General features: G+C 32.2%; 1 protein-coding gene across 10 annotated transcripts in view; it reads left to right on the top strand.

The window, feature by feature from the left end:
* Positions 1–22,203, top strand: part of LOC112685542 (NAD kinase-like) — a 97,434-nt gene that overhangs the window by 70,758 nt on the left and 4,473 nt on the right. For 5 of the 10 annotated variants that reach the window (XM_025557460.1, XM_025557462.1, XM_025557464.1 and 2 more), the window contains exons 2-3: positions 21,851–21,934; positions 22,022–22,151. In XM_025557460.1, coding sequence (XP_025413245.1) covers positions 21,851–21,934; positions 22,022–22,151 — 214 coding nt within the window. Of the gene's footprint in view, positions 1–1,922; positions 2,381–21,301; positions 21,736–21,850; positions 21,935–22,021; positions 22,152–22,203 lie in introns of those variants that run through there. The other 5 variants (XM_025557458.1, XM_025557467.1, XM_025557459.1 and 2 more) reach the window with 4 other exon arrangements.

Here is a 22,203-nt window from a genome sequence, read left to right on the forward strand (position 1 = left end):
AACGCGGCACTGTCCACAAGACATTTGTATCAACACTATCTTTGTTCCAAACATTTTTTATCATGAAATCAGGTTACGTCTTTATCAGTCATACTTTTAGATCATGTACAAATTATATAATAATTGAATAATATGGTATATTATGAAAGCTGTAAGACTATACTCATCTGACAGTTACTTGTTACTACCGTATTGTTAAAATATATTATGTATAAATAAGTACTACCAATGGGGGATCACGGGCCTCTTGCCCCCCTCCCCCCTTGAATACTCCACTGCAAATAATTACTATAAAATATTTTTAATTCATTGTATATATTATAATATAATTTAGAGACTAAGTATAATGTTATAGTAGTTCGAAATAGGTTAAGAGACATTAACGATAATCAAAGCTTCTTCATACATGGCGGCCTCCTATCCAATAACAATACTTCAGTCGTAATAAACGGATATGGATGGAATACGCAAATTAAAGAGGACCGTGGAAGTGGTGCCATTCCTCCTTCCATCCCAAATACTCTAAGATCACTGCGGAATCCGATCGAACGTAATTCTATATCATGTACTCTGCGATTGCAATGCTACAATGAGCGAATTTCTATTAGTAAGCATAGGTTGTGGAGAGAAATTATTCGGAATCGCCTTGATTTGTCAAATAATTTTAGTTTGTGTGCGACGTCGTTTCGATTGATTTTTTTTCCTTTTTCTTCGAAATTCGTTGAGCATACCGACTACAACCGAATTATCAGTGGTGAAGTCAAATTTAATACCTAATCCGGATACACATACACATCTCTTAGTTTTCCGAAAACTCATAGTAAAAGTTACAAAAATGTGCGGCTAAAAAAAAATAGAGAAATATGGCCTGCATGATCATGATTTCAAAGAACACCGGCGACGGGGGTAGTCCGGCATGACAGACGATCTTTACCAAACGTTTTGCCTACACATTTTCACGAGCGCTGTAAAAAACGTGCTGTACAAACTTAAAAGTTTCTAGTCGCGACTACGGTCGACGTCGCACTACTGTTTTCGGTTAACGCTCGTGGTCGATGTACGTTTTACATTTTAAGGATATCTTATATTTCTCCACCTTTTTTAGTGACATCCACTACTAATGATTTCCTTACTCTTAGAGATATGTCTCATCAAATATTATCTTTAAATATAATTTTTTTTTTCAATTTGTATGTCTAACATTTTAGAGAGTATAATAATTCTAGACCTCTCACATATTAGGATTTTGTGGAACAGGTCGCTCCTGGAAAACCGTATTCTAATTACCGGTCGCACTAAACATTTGCATAAAGTCATTTAACTGAAGTTAAAATAAAATCTGTTTCAAATGGTTGTGTTATTGAAAATTCATTTTATCACGTGTTAAATTAGAAGCAGATTTATCACCGTATAAAAATTGTACGTATGGTTAAATTTCTTCATCAGTGTTTGGTCGTCGTTAGCTAATATTGATAAACATATTATTCCACGTTGTAATACATTGTGTTTTGGTTGTAACCCACGCGTTGGTATACCTGCTGGTAATATAATCCGAGTATAAAACAATGATTGGGCAACACTTTTAAATTTGACACATGTCAGTTTAACGAACGTAAATTTATCGTTGTATAAAAATTCGTCGGTAGAAAAAATAATTTGGCGATAGACGAGTGCGCAAGTTCAGCGCGATCGGGTATGATCATGGTTTTTTCTTCCAAAAAAAGTCTTCCGCCGACTTGATCCCGTTCCGAGGACGTAAACGTCCGTTCCGTTCGTGGGCACCACCACGGCCGCCGCAACAAAGGGGCCACGCCGCCGCGTACGTGTCTGCTGTCGGTGGACGGGGAAACGACGGTGCCGGTGACGCATCGCGCCGCAGTGGGGACGGACTGGTGCGCGTTTGGTCGCGTGGCGTCCCACGGCCAGTGTTCATCGTTCGCTCAGTCGTCGGCCGGCCGTCCATCCGCGCACCGGTACACGTATCAGTTTTGCCTCGCGCCGCATCACTCGCCAGGATCGCCAAGAACCAAGCGCGCACTCCCCCCGAAGACGTACGTGACGCGCGTGTTCTAGTTCGCACGTGCCACCACCGGTCGATAGTGCTGCTACGTATCGTCACCGGCGAACGGGCCATGAAGGTGCGCCACGCCGAGGACGAATTCAACGGCGCCGTCGGAGTCGGCATCGCCGAGACGTCCGCGGACGTTCGGGTGGCCAAGCACTCGTGCGAGAAGCGCGCGGACACCGCCGGCACCACCGGTTGCCGCGACCGGTCCGCGTTCCACGGGCACGTGCCGCGCACGGACGTCGCGGGCTGCCAAAACTGCACCGTCGAGCAGCTACGCGTCCGCAAACCTCGACACCGGTCCGGATCGTGGCCGTAAGTGTTTTGCGCGTTCATATCATCGGTGTGCACAACGCACGCACGTCTGGTCCTTGTGCTCGGCTAACCGGATAAATTATCCCCCGTAATCACAGTCGTCTACCAGAGTAACTTGCGCGTGGCCGGTTAAAATCCTTCGGACCAGGACCCCTACCTTCTCACACTGCATCATAGTTTTCCTTTGCGAGAAACCCGCCGTCCCTCTCTCTTTCTCTCGCCCACACTTTCACTAGTCGCGTGTCCGAATAACGTGATCGAGTCGCACATCATTATCGGTTCCTTTAGACCGTTGCTTTTCATCGATTACAACCTGACGGTTAAATTGATAGTTATACGTTTGCGTAAGAAAATAATAAAAAAAAGTTATAACACCAGTGGTGCTCGCATACTACTCATACGCCGTGTAACTAATCTTTACATTATTTTAAAAACGTGTACACGTATGTGTATCATCACTTCGCAGAGAAATATTAAATGCACTAAGTTTTGCAGGTTTTAATTTTGATCTTATTTTCTACTAGACATTCAGTTTTCTCTCAGAACATTAGTTTATCATTATGAAGTAATTGTTGACGGTATGTTATGTATTTACAATGGTATCAATTCATTTTAATAATTTTATTTACTTTTCCTTCCCACCGCCACTGTCTAAAATATTCAGGTATTCGTCGGGCACAGTATACTCTCAACAAAATCTATTGGAACACCACTGTATAAAAAATGTTATTACCTTATCGGTGCTGCAAAATAATTTTGTTGTTTTTGTACATAATAACGTGTATAGGGTACGTATTGTGTACACCGCAGCAGTTAAACTATTTTATTTTTTTATTTTTATTTTTTTGACTTTTCTAAATTAATAATACAATTATTATTACCTAAAAATGTTTTCAACGAGCATTTATCGAAACTTGTGATCGTCTTTGGTGCGTACACATATTATATTGTGTACACGATAATAAGGTGTTGGTGTTGCATAACAAATTCGTTAATGCAATTTAAATTGTGATTAATGGTGATACTGTTTGCGTGAATGATAATCGTATATGGTTCAGCCTTCGTTGTTTTCATTAAAACACAATATTATTTAGACGTAATGTCTTACTATTGGAGTGTACAGGTGTACTCTAATGTCGTTAGGATTTAAAATTTCATTAAGGTAAAATATATTATTAATAAATATTATCTGTTCGCATAATTTAAATAAATATATTATTCTATGTACACAAGATGTCCACGAGGGTTACCAATTACTATACTTACTGTGATATTATAAAGATATTATTTTTTTTAAAAAAAAAAAAAAAAACTAAAATTTTTATTTTTTTATTTATCAAATAAATAAATATTGTAAGAAAAACAAACCAAGAATTATTTGCAGAATATCATACAAACAACTTAGAACACTAGTGACCCTCTTGGAACATTATAGAGTCTAGGCAGTACAGACACATTTGAACAGATAAATCATATTAAACGTTTTCTCTCAATTTATTAGAAAATTCAAAAAATAACCAAGAATTACAAAAATATTGAAAAAACTACTTTAAATTCATAAGCTGTCTAATCATATTTTCTATAAGAAAAACATCACCTGGGAAATAAATAAAAAAAAAAAATATACAAAAAACGTCCGGTCTAAATTACTATAACGACCGATGTCATTTATTAAGTAAAACTAATAATAATAAACCGTTTTCGAGTTCGATTGAATGAAATTAGAACGCAATCCGGTGAAAATTAAGATCAAATTTCCACTGCGCAGTGCAGTTTTTTATTTTTATTTCTTTAAATAAATTAGATTCGTTTAAACGTTGTTATTCTCAACACATCCCTTCATTCGAGGTAGAATGATAAAAAAACGTCGTAATGAGACAAATTATTTTCTTCCGTTTTTCGTTCAAATGCTTTATTCTTGAAGTTTCACCAATTTTTGAATTAGTATGTATACAAAGTATAAATTTATGTTTGACGTAGGTACCAATTTATAACGTACGTGTACCCGTTATAACTCGAAAAAAAATTTAAATGGCTTACCTTTTAGCAGGGGTGGGCAACCGGCCTTTTTTATCTGGCCCATGATATACTTGTATTTTCAAATTATATCATACAATTTTAAAATTTATCATCTATACCTACTCTATTTTATCGATATAATAACTGTTATTTGGTATTAGACATTGTTAAATGTCTAAATGTCATTTGTATAACTTTCTAATATAGCTGTTTGTACCTACTTAATTATTTAACTATATCAGTTTATTCATATCATTCATGTCGTGCTACCGTGAGTGTTGAATTTATTATTTCGGTGTATATAAATGCTAATTAAAATTTATATTTTGAATGACTTTTTTTTCTCTTTTGTTTTGGCCCGCTGAATTTAAATTTTCTAAAAATTAGCACTCTAGTAATTTTGAGAAGTCCATCCCTGCCTTATAGGAATGTAAATTAAAACTTATATAAAACTGCAGTATACAGTTTTAAATAGTAAATTTAAATTAACATTCTACTTATGATAATTATAATACCAAAGCCATTATTTTATTTTCACATTGGTACAATTATTTAGTTAACAAATTAACAATTGGAATTAGTCGATACTTCATAGCTTATTTCCTAATGACCGTGTATTTAAAATTGTTGATTGAGAAACAAATGTAATCGTTATTTTGCAATCAATTATAAAACATTACTATTATTATTAAATGTAAAAATAATACGATAATATTTCATTGCAAATTTATTGATGATTAATAATTTATTTTATATTTAAATCGTACACTTACTTTCTTCGTAGTGATAATAATTAAAATGATGTAGATATTATTTGTTTAAATAAAACATGTTGTAATTATTAAAACACTAAAAACAAAGAAATTTTCCTAGAAGTATGTCAAGTTATTTTGTTAATTACCGACATGTTGCAGTTGCATTGTTATTGCTTTTTTTCTCGTCTTGAATAATTTCAAAACAATGGGAAAAGGCTATTAAACTCAAATAATACATTTTTTTTTTAGGATTAGGAATAATTTAATTGTTGTTAATATCAGTGCGTATTAGCGTACGTGTATTAACATATACTTCGTAACGTGTCGCTAAAGGTACGTGATTCGAGTTATAATTCCCATCACTACTATCAGTAGCGCCAAACTAAATTTAAATTATTGTACGTAACTAAATATAAGTATAATAAAAAAAAAAAAACCATTTTTACTCTGGATTGAAGGTGATGTAGGAAATTATTATTATTTTTTATAACTGACTACTGGAACACAAAGATAAAATAACACACTTTGATGTAACATGACTAGGACGCATAAGTACTTAATTATTATTTTTAACGACAAGCTATATTATAATTTTACTTATGTAATAACTATTAGCGTATCGTCACAAGACTTCGGAAAAAGGTAACCGTGCATACTACTCAGTGCTGTGTTAAAAAAAATTATCGCTGGGAGAGGGAAAGATTTCATAATGCCACCCATTACTACCCTTCTATCGTTAAAAAATTAAACAATAACCACAGCACTATCACAATTTTTTTTTTTATTTATAGCATATTTGCAGAACTATATACATAAGAACGTAACGTTACATTTCATTCAAATTTAAAACTAAAACATTTGAAATGAACCGCTAAAAGTTAGGAAAAAATATGAATACTGATCATTTACATTACAGTTTTATACATACAATATAAAATGGATGTATAATAAAATGGAAGCAGAAATGTGTATTCGGAAATTTATGGAAAAAAAAACCCTTATTGATATTTTTAACAATTATAATGTTTAATATTTTTTGATGTAAAATTTGATTCGAGATCCTATCTTCTCATGATTTCGTCAAAAAATATAATTAAGTATTATTGAAAAAATCACTTTGGACATTTTTCCTGTTGCGATAACTTCCCCCCCCCCTCCTTTGACTTTTCTTATAACACGGCACTGATACTGAATTGTACGACATACAATTATATCATCAATTAGTAATAGTAATAAATGTATATATATATAGTTAATTAGAAATGGTAATAGTTATATTTTAATTTTATTACTAACCGACGTGTCTACACATGAGCTAAATTTTGTACAGCCATCCGGAGCACAACGAACGTGTGCTCCGTTATTTATTTAATTGCCAATAAATAAAAAATATATACACATTTCTCAACATGAAAAACTGCGAAAACTTTTTTTTTTTTAACAAATACATATTTTTGTTGATTACAGACTACGTGCATAACAACCTGTTATTATTTACTATAAGAATTTAATAGATTTTTACATAATTTTTTTTGAGTGATTCACGTGCTCCTGTGCTAACCTGTGCATAGTAGCATGAGCCGCCACTATTTATACTCGTGTAATCATAGTTCACCGAAGTAGGAAACATTGGATATACTATAGAGTGTATTAGTATATACATATATTAGGCTTTATACCGCACCGACGAGATGTACCCACAAAGCATAAATACATTTCAAAAGAGGCATAATTATAATTAAAGCGTGTGAATCAAAATATTCTTTACGCGTGGAAATTGTGTACAATGTTTTTTATGCGAGACAGTTTTCATTCAAATTCTGAACGATTTATAAACATGGACGTACGTGTTCATTTTATCGATACGCGATTCATAATTGAATTTAAAAAATCCGATTTCTCAACAGGAATGACGTGTGCGCTTATTATCGTATTGCTATATTTATTTGAAGAAAAAATAGAGCGATTAACTTAGTCGAGTATATATTTTATCATAGAGTGTACAGGTAAATCGATAAGTATACGTTAAATGTTACCTATATAAGTACACACGTACACGTATATACAAACTCTTGATGGTACGACGAGCGCCATAAAACTATTAAAATCATCGTGTATCTATGGATATATTTGTGAACTTTTCCGATTCGTATTCAAAAAATACGTCACAATGTTAATTTAGGTTTGCACCGCTTGTACACATATATAATGTAATTAATGCATTTATACATTTAAATGACATTATATGTGTTTGTGATGGACGTGTAATAATACACAACGAAAGTGGAACTATCTGATTCAGATCGCGAGTGCCGTATTACGTATATTATTATAGATCAGGGATGGCCAATTTACGGCTCGCGAGCCACATGTGGCTCTTGTCATTGTTAGATGTGGCTTGCGCTTTATTAATTAAAATTTACTTATCTTATTATTATTTTGAATTTTAATTTTATAGGTTTAAATTTATAAAATATTATCAAATTACTTAAAATTTATTTTTATTTATCTTTTATTTGACTCTTGGAATTATTATATTTATCTGTATGGCTCGTGAACCTATTCATGTTGGCCACCCCTGTTATAGATAATAGATTGGCAGTAATACTACGAATCGACAACGTATTTAATACACACGCACACACACTCGTATATATGCGTGTGTGTGTGTTTGTGTATGTATAGAATATATAAATTCATACAACGGGAAACGGAGTTACGAGGTCAAAGTATCCGGTCAACTGGATTTGGAGTAAATTGGTCTATATACCACCTATGTACACAATACGAGTGTAAATTATCGATCGGAATCGACCAGCCATTTTTTACCAATCTTTACCTTCGCGTTTGAATCATCGATAGGTACCATTGAATATTTATGGAATATAAATTTTGTAGAAAAAAAACCAAAAATATTTAGTCGATATGAATGTCAAGGCAATATAACATTAATGTTAAACAAAATACATATAATATTCATTGAAAACTCTGTGTTCCGCGACTTACTCAAACGTCGCGTGTCGATTTACGGTTTATTGAATTACACGGATCGTCATTAACGATCAAAATGAAAACGGTTAGTTTGCATCGATGACTCGGTTTTTGCATTTACTTATTCGCACAAATTATAGCTTTCCGGAGTTAAATATTATTTCTGAATCCGTTATTCTGGATCATGGGCTCTCAACTTTATGATGTTCATGCCCCCTTTTATACTACTGTATCAGGTCACGTTCCCTTACAACTGCAAGTTTAAAGTGTAATGATTGTTCTAATCATTAAATAATCAATATTTCGTCAAATTTTAATGAATTTACTAGTGGAAAAAATATTATTACATTTTAAAATTTTTAGAACAAAGTACACCATACTATTACATTAATTTTTTTAAATATTAAATTTAAACTGGCTACTATCAAATTATTAAATAAAAATTAATTAATTAATGAGAAGGTTAGAGCATTGTTTAGCTTTAATTAATTTTGTATCGTTTAGCGATAACTGTGATAGTGGAGATAAATAAATTATAGATTACGTAAATTGAAAATAATTCCTCATTAATGCTCATTAAAATATCAATTATCAAAAATAACGTTTTCATGTTGTATGGTTATTAAAAAATGTTCAAGCTTCTTCTGAAATTTTGTCACGCTTCCTTAGAAGGGAGAGGAACGCCCCAGGTTGAGAATCATTTTTTAGGATCATAGGGTTGCACGATGAAAAACAACTTCTGTAGTTGATTGGAATTCGTTTATTCCCATCCGAATACTGCAACAGTAAAACCGTGTACAGATGCATAATGTCATCTGTCTAAGAACTTTGGTGATATAACATTCTTGGAACATAACTTTCTTGTACACACGTACACATGTCGTATATATATGCGTAAATGTTTGACCGCGAAATATTTTTAAATGTTTAATGTTTTCACTGGTCTCTGCGTATCTGGGTTCACTCATCCGGTGTACGCGCGTATCACTCATATACGTAGGTACCATTCATAAGTGTATCGCAGTTTTTTTTTTTCTAAAGGTACACACGTATTTTGATTGCACACATGAAAGATTACGTTGTCACGATCAACATATAGGTACGTCCATTCTTCACACTTGTCGCGCAATACTAATTATATTAAAATTTACATCATTAGCATCGCCAGTTTTTCCAGAGAAAAATCGCCAGAGATTTTCCGGAGCTCTAAATTTTTTTTTTCACGATGCCAAAAAATATTCCTTGGATGCCCTAATACTCGTATGAAATATTTTTATATTTTACTTGTGTAAAAACATTTTTCCTTAGTATAGATTTTTACAACCAAAACGTCATAAATATATTATTGTTTATTGATTTATTATTGTTATTATGCTATTTATACTTTAATATAAGTACCTATTAAGCATAGTATTGAAGTTAAAGATTAAAATACAATACATATTTTCACATGACAGGGAGCATTTGTTATTTAATTTGAAAATAAAATGTTTAACTTACAAATTATTAAATCCCATGAAAGACGCGAGGCCCCAGTGGGACTCAGGGCAGTTTCTTATTATGCTTTGCCCTTCCATCGGCTCTGATAATTAGCTTCGTCGTATTTGCGAATTAAAGTTAGTATTTTTTTGGTAATTTCATGTAGATATATTATTAACATCGGTTTTCCATTTTGTATACAAACACTCAAACATCGTATGTGTAATATACCGTACCGTACGGTATGGTTAGTCTATTTTAGACACGAGTATATACAAATATTTTTGGTAACTATGAAAATATATTTACACAAAAATCAATACAAATGATGTTTGTCATTTAAAAGACAAAGAGTCTAGGGGTCAGTTAAATCTCAAAAATCATTGCACTGGAAGCAAATTTTATATACGCTTTTAAATGTTTTTATTTTCGAATCCCATTAACATTTCTGAAAAATTCTAATCGAAATGATGATGTGTAGAGAATTTTGAAAACGAGAGGGGGCAATGTAGTGATGTAAGACAAATTAGTCTACCCGGCATATTTTTTACAAGCAATTGCTTTTGTTTTACAAATTCAAGTACAGAGTATACATATTTATATTATATATAATAAAAAATAATGGAACATGTTTAATATTGTAATTTATTTATTCAATTTCTTTGAACACAACATTGATAAGACAAAACTAGATAATGGTTGTTAGTAATTATCTTATGTGATTAGTATGGTAATATAATTAATGTAAGAGTATTATAATTAATGTTTACATAAAAGCAAAGTAGGGCGTAATGCGATCATAAATTCTGAAACAGAAATTAATTACGTGTTATTTAAGGAACGTTACATACAGTGTAAGGGATGATTATATCCGCATTTTAGACGATGAATGAAAAACAATATGGAAAGGGATGTGATTTTTTAAGTAGAAGGACCACGTATACTGATGTTTTAAAGGATGCACCAGACCATCTGAGTATCCGTTAAGGATTTATTTGGGTTTATATCTTGTAAAAGATCGCAGTGTTGTCGGATCGAAAATCGTCTATGAATGATGTATAGCGTTTAATGGAAATTTGTCATAAAACCGTGATACATCGTACGCGTACTTCTTCCTTCTTGTTCTACGAGTTCCTTGCACGTCCGTGTAATACCAGCGACTGCTTGACACTTGATCTTATATGTTCGTACTAATTATGTATATAAGAACAAATGCATAGAAATCTATGTAAATGGGTGGACAGTGTGCAACACTATGGAATCGAAAAAAAAAGGAGCAGAGGCAATAATAATTTTTATATTATTTTTTTTTGCGCGATTTCACTATTGTAGCATATCATCATTTTCTCTTTCTCTCTCTCTCTCTCTCTATACATACATAAATTCACGAAGTTATACGTGCACAACTGATGTATGTATTAAGCGCATCTTATACATCATGCAAACGCGCTCGTCGTGTACGTATATAAGGATATAATACAATATTATCAGCGTTACAATGTCATTAAAAATATAATTAAGTATACATTATTTTTGAACGGAACACGCGAGGTCGCCCGCGGATGAAACTTGTATTTCGTAACAATTTAACTGTCTTATAATGTATGCTTAACCTCATACCACACATTATGTACGTTAAGTGTGCAACAAGTCTTATGCGCTTTAACATGTGCAAAATCTACAGTCGGAATTCTCGAATAAAACACGCATCGTTGTCTACAACTTAATGCTCGTATTGGGCATCAAGCACGTCATTATCATAACGTTATACGCCTTACATAGGCGCAACTAAGGGGAGGCTTAGTCTCCTCGGACCAAGATTTAGCCCCCCCCCCATAAATATTCCATGTTATATATGGCATATTGCGTACTGCATACTTAACTCACAATAGTGTCACGTACAAAAAAAAGACACATTGCAACTTGAACACAAATCCAACTTGGCTCAGAATCTAAAATATATTAACATAGTATATAAAAGTAGACGTAATCTACAGGTTATTTTAAGTTTTGGTAGAATGGCTGTAGCCCCCCCTTTCCCCAAGATTTTTTACCCTAGTTGCGCCTATGATACGTTATATCCCGCGGTAAGATGAAATTAAAACGGCAAAACGTTTCGCCGCACACACAGCATGCGCGTGAAACGCGAATCGGAAATATGCGCACACCGTAATAGATATTGCAGCATGTTATCGATGTTTGTTTTCGCGTGTTCGTCGAGCCTCAAATGCAATATAATATTATTTTATACAACCCGAAGATCGCATTGCAAAATTTCATACGTACCGCACGTTATGTAACGCACGTGTTATTATGATAATATTGTCCGACGTGTTTGGTAACTCGGTCCGCAGAAAATATATACGTGCGTCCACATTATTACGATTACGTAGTATATTTCGTGTCAATACGCGATGTTACTACTCGAATGTGAAAAAATGGGAAAATAAACAATCAATATAAATTGAAATGATTAAATGAAAATAAAATGAAAATACAATAAATATCGGAGACCTTGACATTGCTCGAGGTTATAGCGAAAACGTGTGACCTTGCGGCAAACGCGATCCACGGCGATTTTACGTTTGGCGCGCGACGAAGTGTGAAAAAAAACCATACACCGCGGTAAAATATATTCATAATATTTTTTAATCGTGATAAATTCACTTCTTAAGGTCTTACTGTGCATGGATAAACGTAAAACAACGAAATCGATCGCAAACTGTTAACGAATAACGGCTTCCAAAACCACTGGCGTACATATAATGATAAATACTTCGTAACACGTTCGAGATTGCTTCTAAAATCTATATGACTTCGTTATTTTAACTTTTAAATTTCAATAGAAAAATGAAACTAGAGAATCGAAAAGTTTTATTACTATGAACAAATAACTGTACACCTTATAATCACGAAATTAAATTAATTTCTATCAAAATACAATTTTTACCATCGAATACAACATCTATACTTTAGCCTATGAACCGAGATGTAACACAAAATTTCAAAATGTTTTCTAGAAAAGAAATATTCAGACGATAAAATTGATAATAATGAATTATTTTCCATAAACATGATCGAAGCAATAAGAATATCTGATAAGGCTTAGAGAAGTTATTAACACCAGATACTAAATTCAAATGCTTTACAAAAGCTGGTTTTAAAAACGGTAATAAAATTTCAATCGACTCTCCAACTCAGCTATCCCCGCTGATAAAGGAGGAAATGTTGTTATTGATCATCTTGATTTAAACGTCGAAAATGTTTGATTCTATGAAGAAATGGACAAAAATGTAAATGTGTGTGGAACATGGACAGATAACGATATTTTAGCAGAATCAATAAAATATCCCAATAACAGTATGAGACAAACGATAAAATGAGGAGGAAGTCACTATAGTTACATTTCAACAAGCTAAACATACTTTTAAAACAATATGACTACTTATTTGGAAGACAGAAGTAATAAAAAACAAACTTTAATGACAGATTTTTTTTATAAAATGTAATTAATTCAATATTGTAAAAAGTAGTTGTAGTAAGTGTTGATATGCATATTTAAGTAGTCAAATTATATGTACCTAATTTTTTTATCATTTTTTTTAAATTTTAATAAATCGAATTTTTTCCTGTTCCCCTTGAGATTCCACACAAGTAGAGTTTTCTGTAGTATTTATTAATTATAGAATAATATATATATATTATTCTATATATGCAATTTTTTAAAAACTAGATTTATGATAAAGCGAAGTTTGTCGACCTTATACATAGAATAGAAACTCGGTTTTATATAGGTACTACTGCAGATGTACAGTATATTATTCCGTACAGAAACTGGAATTCGGTTGTAATCAAATTATATAACTACCGGTAACGGAGTTCACGATTATAATGATCGTTGAGATACTGTTCGGACCGAACGATCCAACTCAATCACGTTTCCTCGATCGCCACAAGAGCGTACGACTGCATGAGTGCATGAAACGAATTAATTCTAGAAAAATAAGAAATTCACCCTTGGGACTATTCCATGTACACACGGCAGTTGTACGGAATGCGAAGAAATTATACTGTTTGTTTAAAACTAATCAAATAATAAAATACATATTTTTATGATTATTTATACGATACGCGAATGTCAATAACAATTATTAATTATTGTATTTTTGCTCACGAGCAGACCAATATCAACTAATAGTATTGCTGATATGACAGCAGTGTACATATATTTAGGTAAAATTAATGATTCTAATAATAATGATAGTTATAATTTAATTTAATTAGATAAATAAATAATAACCCCTCCCCCCCTATTGTGCATGGGTACAGTATGTAAATGAGTAATACTACATTAATTGTATTACGATAAACCTATCAATTATTAGATTTACTACAAACACGATTGTAATTATTATTCAACTCACAGTTACTAGTATGTAAGCCATATTGATTGGACTGAATTATCATTACCTCACGTTAGTTTTTTCACAGATTTTATACATATTATATCGTGTTTTTCAAAACCGGGAATTAATCAAACAATCGTAAATAATTAAAATGTTGTTACCAACTACTTACATTATAATAGTGTTGCGATGTCAAAACTCATTTCAATAATAAAAATTACAAAATTTTATGGATTATCATTAGTTACTTAGAAAAATTATGTCAATCTGTTGCACATACGTTAATAAACAGAGATGAACATTAATATGCTACTGATTTTATAAGACTTGATCTATCTTCCTATCATTCTATCTTTATATTGATTTTTTTTTTTTGTAACTATAGACAATTATTCAGTTGCGAAAACGTGTAGGTAAACTATACAAAAATGCGCAAACGCGTTACACGTCAAATACGTATGGTTACGATTTTCACCAGTTAGCATACAAGCTGTTATCTTAAATTTATCAACCAAACAAATATATATTTTTATTTTTTGAACATAGTTTCATGTCATAATATATCAGCCGGATAATATTTAATAATATTAATAATAACAATAATAATCATATTAATAATAATAAATATTATTATTATTATTATTATTATTATTATTATTATAAAATAGTTCTTCAATTGAATCGATGATTGCAAAAATGTTATGAGTCACATATTTTATGGGATTTAGATATTAGTAAAAACGTATACTATTCATGTGTTTCTATGCGTAGAGAGTAAAAACAGTGATTACCTATTATTATTTATTTATCTGATAAAAAAGTATTTAAAAGACTTTATTAAAATACGTTTTTACATTCAATGCATAGAATCACATGACTAGTATATGTTTTTACTAATATATCAATTTCATAAAATATGTGACTCATGATGTTTCTGCAATCATCGAGTTCGTGATAATCAATTTTTGATCTTGTATTTGAGAAGGACAAATTTCTTTTGTTACATCTTAATCATTATGTAAAAAAAAAAACAATTTTCCGTAATGTATAACCACACCAACTTCAATTATAATATTTTTTTATTTTTACTTATGTACCCTGGTGCACAAAATCCGTTAGATATAATCATATAATAACCACGAGTTGAACTTGATCTTATACACTTCCTCTTTCAGGTGATTATACACTAAAAGTAATTTTTTTCTCTCTGTGGTCAATTTTTTATCGGTTTTTGTTTATAATTTACTTGTATTATTAATTCCATGGTCGTTGGGATGACACGACACAGAAAACAACGAGTAGTTAGATAAGAAATATCAAATATCTACATAAGAGCTGTGTATAAAAACAATAAACAAAGTATGAAATACAGTCCCATCCATCTATCTGTACATCAATGTATGTTTATTCGAATCTATAAGTATGCGAATGACATTTCGGTCTTGATTATCAAAATAATAATTATAATGTATTGTTTCCAAATCGAATAAAGATATATTCACAGTTGGACAGTCGATGTATTTGTGACTTCAACTTTCTTTACGTAATAGGTACCAACTACCGCATTGATTATAAATACTTACTACTTATATAGTCAATGATACCTCTAGCATTAGCCAATATAAGTCATAATATATTATTACGAATCCGGATTTGCAAAACTTTCTTTGTTCTCTAACCATCTTATGCCGGCTAATAAAATATTATGAAATCCACTGTACATAATAATCATTGTAAAATTACTATCTTCATAAAATATTTACGATACTAGAAAAAAAAACCAAATGGTAACGAATATTATTAAATAGAATTTAAAGCGTATTATAAATAATCAGAAACTATAGTCATTTCTTTTGCATATTGATGTGTATAATTATTAAGATACATAGATGGTGTATAAAAATTCAGATAGATTTCTTTCTCATTACTGGCACGTAATTTAGGAGAGTAGTAGCGACCACACCACCCAGTATCATGAATTAAGCTATATAGTATATAATACTTCATTGTATATTATTTAAGCCCTAATTATTTTTAAAAAGGTTAAACGTTCCCTTCCTAAAAAAATAAATAAATAAATAAACATATATTTACATGATTGTCTCATTGATATTAAAAATAAATTAATCAAAAACAAATGATAATTAAAAAAATTGTGAATTAATGTTAACACTTGTTCAATACTGATTATTTAAATAAGTATTAATAGAAGCTGTGTAAAAACGAAATAAATTTCGTGCATTATTAACAAATGAATAAAATATAATTAGTTTGACCAATGTACAGTGTAGATAAAAACTAATATGTTAATGTATTTTATTTTTTAAATCATTTAAAAAAAATAAACGATGGCCTATAGCACATTAGAAATTGTTTGTTTTATTCAATGAATATGAGTGTCCAAGTTTGTATCTGTCAACTGTAATTTATTAGCCGACAGATATAATATTCGATAGTATGTGTTATTGCAATTAAAAATAAATTAAACTAAAAATAAAATTTGTCATAATTATCATATTATGGTAAGCCAAATAATAAGGTATAGTTATTAATTTAATATGTTTCTAATTTACAAATATTTTTTACAACAATAATTACATATTATAAATCGATTAACCGATCACTCATTGAACATGCATGACTATATAAACACACATATACGTAATAATGCACATGATCAAATTAACTCAATAATGAAGATTATGTAATTGTGTTCACATTGTTTGCAAATCATGTAAGTGCAGCGGCGCCGAATGAAATTGAAACTGCCAGTTCAAGTAATTAGATTGACCCACACACTCCTTCCAGTTTATCACCTTTTTAAATATTCAACCATATTTTATGCTTATAAAATATGGTTGAATAACCATTCTATAAATAATAAAACTATTTTAAATAGAAAACATTTTCCAATTTATATATGAAATAATTAATTTGATATTTTGATCATTTTTATTTTTTTATTTAAACGTTCCAATTTTCTAGGCAGTTCAATTGAACTACCTGAAGTACATGTTCGGCACCACTGTGTTGGTGTTTACTAAATACATAAGTTTAATTAATAACTGTATTTATAACATATGATTAACAAAGTAATAGAGAAACATGTTAAGTTATAAGAATATTAAAATAACGTACATTTTATTATTATCATTAAAGTACAGAGTATTTATTGTTTTTAATTGTAGTAGTAATAAAAAAAAAATAATACAAAATTTGCTTTAAATCTGATCAAAATACAACATTAAATACATTACATAATTTTTCATATTTATTTCATGAGTATTTTATTCTACGATAGTTATAGGTTATAGATAATATATTATATAAGTCAAAAGGTCAATTAAAACACACACACACATGTTCATACGTTCAAATGGTTATAATAATATGTATTATATACCTCTTCGAATTAGGAAAGCACTTAAACCTGAACAATTTTTTTAAATGATACAAAAAACAATGACAGTGTTTGAAAAATAAATTAAACTATACAATTTATTTAGTAAATGCAAATTTTTGTACATATTATAAGAATTCGTGTTTTTAATTAAATTTTTCCGAATTTTCATAACGTTTGGAACTTTATTTTATAGTAGGTATGGTTACTGCTTATAGCCATGTGAAAGAAACAGCATATTTTAATCTTTTGAACCATAGTGTACTACTAAATAGCAAATGTTCAATTAATGCTTATAGTTAGAAATTTATAAAAATTATGATTTATAATGAATTTATTATTAAATTATTATATGTTTAAACTTTTTATTGTCAATCACAGTATCACAAATTTCTGAAAACACAAACTTTATAAATTATTCATTTATGATTCAATACATAAAAATACAGTGTATATACATATAAGTATATCAATTACATCATTTGAAGAATTAAATTGTAATCTGCTGTCGAACCCAATACATACATACACTTTGACAATTAAACATCTAAAAATTACTTACCTAAGTTAATAGTGATTTTATTTTACAATTTTATTTATAATTTATTTTATTTACTTATAGCGTTTTAGTTTTAGTTCTTGCCCTCTGGTCCGCCAAAACTTTATAAATGTTTAGACGCTGGCTTTCTAGTAACTTTAAGTTGCCCATTCCTGTACACCTTACACTGCAGCATAGGCGCACAAAGTACGATGTTATTCAAAAGTATCGTTGTTCTCCACGCGACAATAATACGATTCCAAAGGATTCCGAGAATATACAATTATCATGTTATCATGCGTACACGTTGGTAATGAAAATCATTTTCGATTATTACTGCGTCGTTTGTTCGTTTTATAATTATAATTATTAAATATTGTATTAAGCTCGTAGACCATAAAAAAACTGTGACTCCGCGTGTACGTAATATTATATAAGTATCTATATTATACACACGTACAACAACAATTACTTCGAACAAATATCATACGCGCCGTTATCCGAGGAATTAAAATTAGAACGAATTTTGTCTTTTGGATGCGTCGGCAGATCGCACCCGTCCGTGTATATACGTCACGGTTAGGCAATATACTATAAAATATTTCACTACATAGTCCGTACAATAATTTAATCGATTATATGTTATAACGCTAGAAATAGCATAAGGAAATACCGAGATAGGAAATATATTTTTTCTAACGTATCTTTCCGTATCGGATTATATGTGCGTTAATTTGAATGTTAGTGTAACAAAAATATATAATAAACATACGAAGACGCGAAACACAAATGAAGTAAGACTAACAGTTAAACAGTGCAATAATGAGAAACATTAATTTTATGCTAATTATTTCAATAAAATAACCTCCGTAGTGTTAGCAAACTGCAATGCACTTTTAAACACGCGGAAAACGCCGAATGATACGCAATATATGGTATAACTGCTAATTAGTCTCGCGTAAACTTATTGATACGCATTATACTTTAATCGATTTGTTTGTAAACTATAAGTTGTATAAAACATTTTTTTTTTCTCTTTATTATCTCTGCATTATTATTCAATGTTCGTCACGTATGTTCGGAACATTTTACAATAACAAAAGGTCAATCACGTTGCGTCTCGTTATTATTTTAGGCAGATCAGTGTCAACTTAAGGGCACGTATCGTCTCAAACGACTGTTCAATAGACCTGCAAAACGTAAACAGATAAATGTTAAACAGATAAACACACGATAATATAATAATTATCCGACGTTTATATGTAAAATCGATTGATGTTTATTTATTTGATTACATTTATATGCGATGAATGATTCTTATACGTTTGACCCGATAGTCGGTATCGGTCAGGTCACTAGATGTAAATATATACCATTCAGCGAAAAGTAGTTTGAAAATAATGTTCATGTTCCATTGTTATATTAACGGTGAGAAAATATTCAATAAAATAAGTATAAACCGAATAGGCGTGATTTGAGAGACGCTTGTTCAACAACAACAAAAATAAGATTTAGTCCCTTGGAGTTGGTGAAAAAACAAAGAAAAAAAAATCATAAAAAAAAAGCAAAAAAGCGAAGGTCGACCAAGTTATAACATTTGAATTTATAAATATTTTGGATTACTTAGAGAAACCCAAATACAACCTAACCTAAAAGAGTGCATTAAACATTTGTTATCGACTCCTTTCCTCTTGAACCGCTGCTTCAGATAGTCCGATCGAAAGCAAAAAAGTATCGTGTTTGGACACATGGGAAAACCGCGGTGCTGACGTGTCGTGTCTAATTGTTCAGCACAAAAAACGTTTACCGAACAAATACGCGCAAAGGGTTAAACGCTAAAGACGTGGCAACGGACAGGAAGCATAGTGGCGTGGCCAAATCTTCGAGAAGCCAGTGCCGGATCACCCATTAGGCGAAATAGACGCCCGCCTTAGGGCCTCACTCATTTAAGAAGCCCTGTGAAAACGGAAAACTATATTTTTTTTTTTTTAATTAATAATACCAGTATTTTATTTACGAATTTACGGGACAAAAGTCATTACGAAGTATAATATACAAGTTGTAGGTGTTATATGCAATAATAATGATAGTATTATTTTGAAAAAAAAAATAGGAATAATATAATAAGTAAATCATTTTTCTCGCAAATAAAAAAAATTAACAAATATGATTTTATTAATTAATAATAGTTGGTTATTATTAAAGCTTTTTATTTTAATTATTGGATAGTAATTTTAAAGATGTATGTAAAAAATATATTTGTAGGGCCCAAAATTTTGATTGCCTAAGGGCCCACAAATGTTTAATCCGGCACTACGAGAGGCAGTTGCCTCTGAGATTTCTAGGGGTGGATCATGTTAATGGGAACATAAACTACAACTAAATGAAGCTGAATTCAACATTTTTCTTTCACGGTAAAACAATACGTATGACTAAGGTGACTATATATTTTTCTTGTCCAAACGGGACAAAATAAAAAAAATAATATCTTCATAGTTTTGATTATAAACAATTTTTTTTATTTAACAATTAACAAAATAAAATACTATTTTGGTTTTAAGGAAAAAAACAAAATGTAATTAATTAATTACAATTATTTATAAGTGATTCATTTTTATTATGAACAACTTTTTTTTATACATAAGAGTCTACGTAAAGAAAATGGTAAACGATTACTGTAACACTGAAATAATGAACTATGAAAATAATGTTACGTTGATATTGCGGTGTTTATATATTATTAGTGTAGTTAATAGTTATGTATCCTGATGCACCACTCCCCCTGGTATTCACTGTCCACCATGCAATAATACAGTGCACGCACGTCGCATGCAAACATACCGGTTATAATAAAAACAATAATTCATCAAAAAACATTATAATTCACCATCATCATTTTTACTGATTTCTGAAAACGGGACATTTTAACGTCTCGAAGATTCCCCTGGGAAAAACGGGACAATGAAACGAATAACGGGCGGCAGGATGTATAACCATGAGACTATGGAACGAACTATTACAAGTCATAAATCCAAACTCAACGTTTTAAAACTTTTCAAAAGTCATAGATATAGCTCGGTCGGTAGGTGGCTGATACTCGTCATCAAACTCTCTGTCAGTTCTCCGTTCCAATCGCGATTATAACCATTTCGGCAGGAAATAGTGACAATCAGAGGATTTTTGTTCTTCCGCCGCCGAACGAGTGACAACACGTGACCGCTTCGTGCCGGATCGCCGCCGATGAGAACGTTGACGAGCGCGCTCTAGCGGCGACGAAACCCGGTCGGCTCGACGTGCACGCGGCCACGCGACAATCAACGTTTTTTGTAATCGGATTTTCGTTGTGCTATCGACTATTGAACCGCCGTCGACCCTGCCGACCCCTGTGACCGGCTTATCAATCGTCTCGATCACCGCGGTGCATTGTCGTCTCAGCAATAATACGGATATTTAATAAAAACAACAATACTAATCTCTTCTGTCTATCCGTACCGTTCGTTTTGCCTCTTTAAAAACGCCGTCCACTGACAACGGGAGTCTTCTCTCCGGTTCCGTGTCCGTCGCCGTCGATCACACAATGCGTGCAAACAAGACGGCCCCCGGCGGATTGTCGCGATTCAGTCACCGTCGCTCGCCGTCATGAACGTCGACGACGACTCGGCCGCGGTCCCGTACGACCCGGCCGACGATGACGTGGTGATCGCGGTCGACGACGACGTTTGCGGGACGGATGACGACGACGTTGGCGAGACGGACGACGTGGATCCGTAAGCCCAACTGCCCGTTCCCGAATGCCCGTTCACCGCGCGCCCCTCCCATTGCCGTCCGCGGAGATGATCGTAATACCCACTGACCAGGTTTTGCTCACGTCTTGTGTTTCAGGAGGACGCGATCGCTGAACGCCCCCAGCCCCGTCCAACAGTTCGGACCATGTGGCCGTATCATGAAGAACTCCGCGATGGTCATGTGAGTCCTGCAAACGCCCAGTTCCAACGCCAACTTCGTTACTTATAGTGTGCTTTTTTTTTTTTTCGTTTTATTTGATCTCACCAGAACGGTCCAGGATCCGGCCAGCCAACGTCTTACGTGGTACAAGAATCCACTGTCGGTGTTGGTGATAAAAAAAGTTCGAGACATGTCCGTGTTACCGCCGTTCATACAACTCGTCAGATGGCTGATACAGGTAAGCGCTGTGCTGTGTACCACAGTACTGCTGTCTATCATTGTTTTGGTTT

The sequence above is a fragment of the Sipha flava genome, unplaced genomic scaffold, assembly GCF_003268045.1.
Source record: "Sipha flava isolate LNK unplaced genomic scaffold, YSA_version1 281_pilon_pilon, whole genome shotgun sequence".
Classification (NCBI taxonomy): domain Eukaryota; kingdom Metazoa; phylum Arthropoda; class Insecta; order Hemiptera; family Aphididae; genus Sipha; species Sipha flava.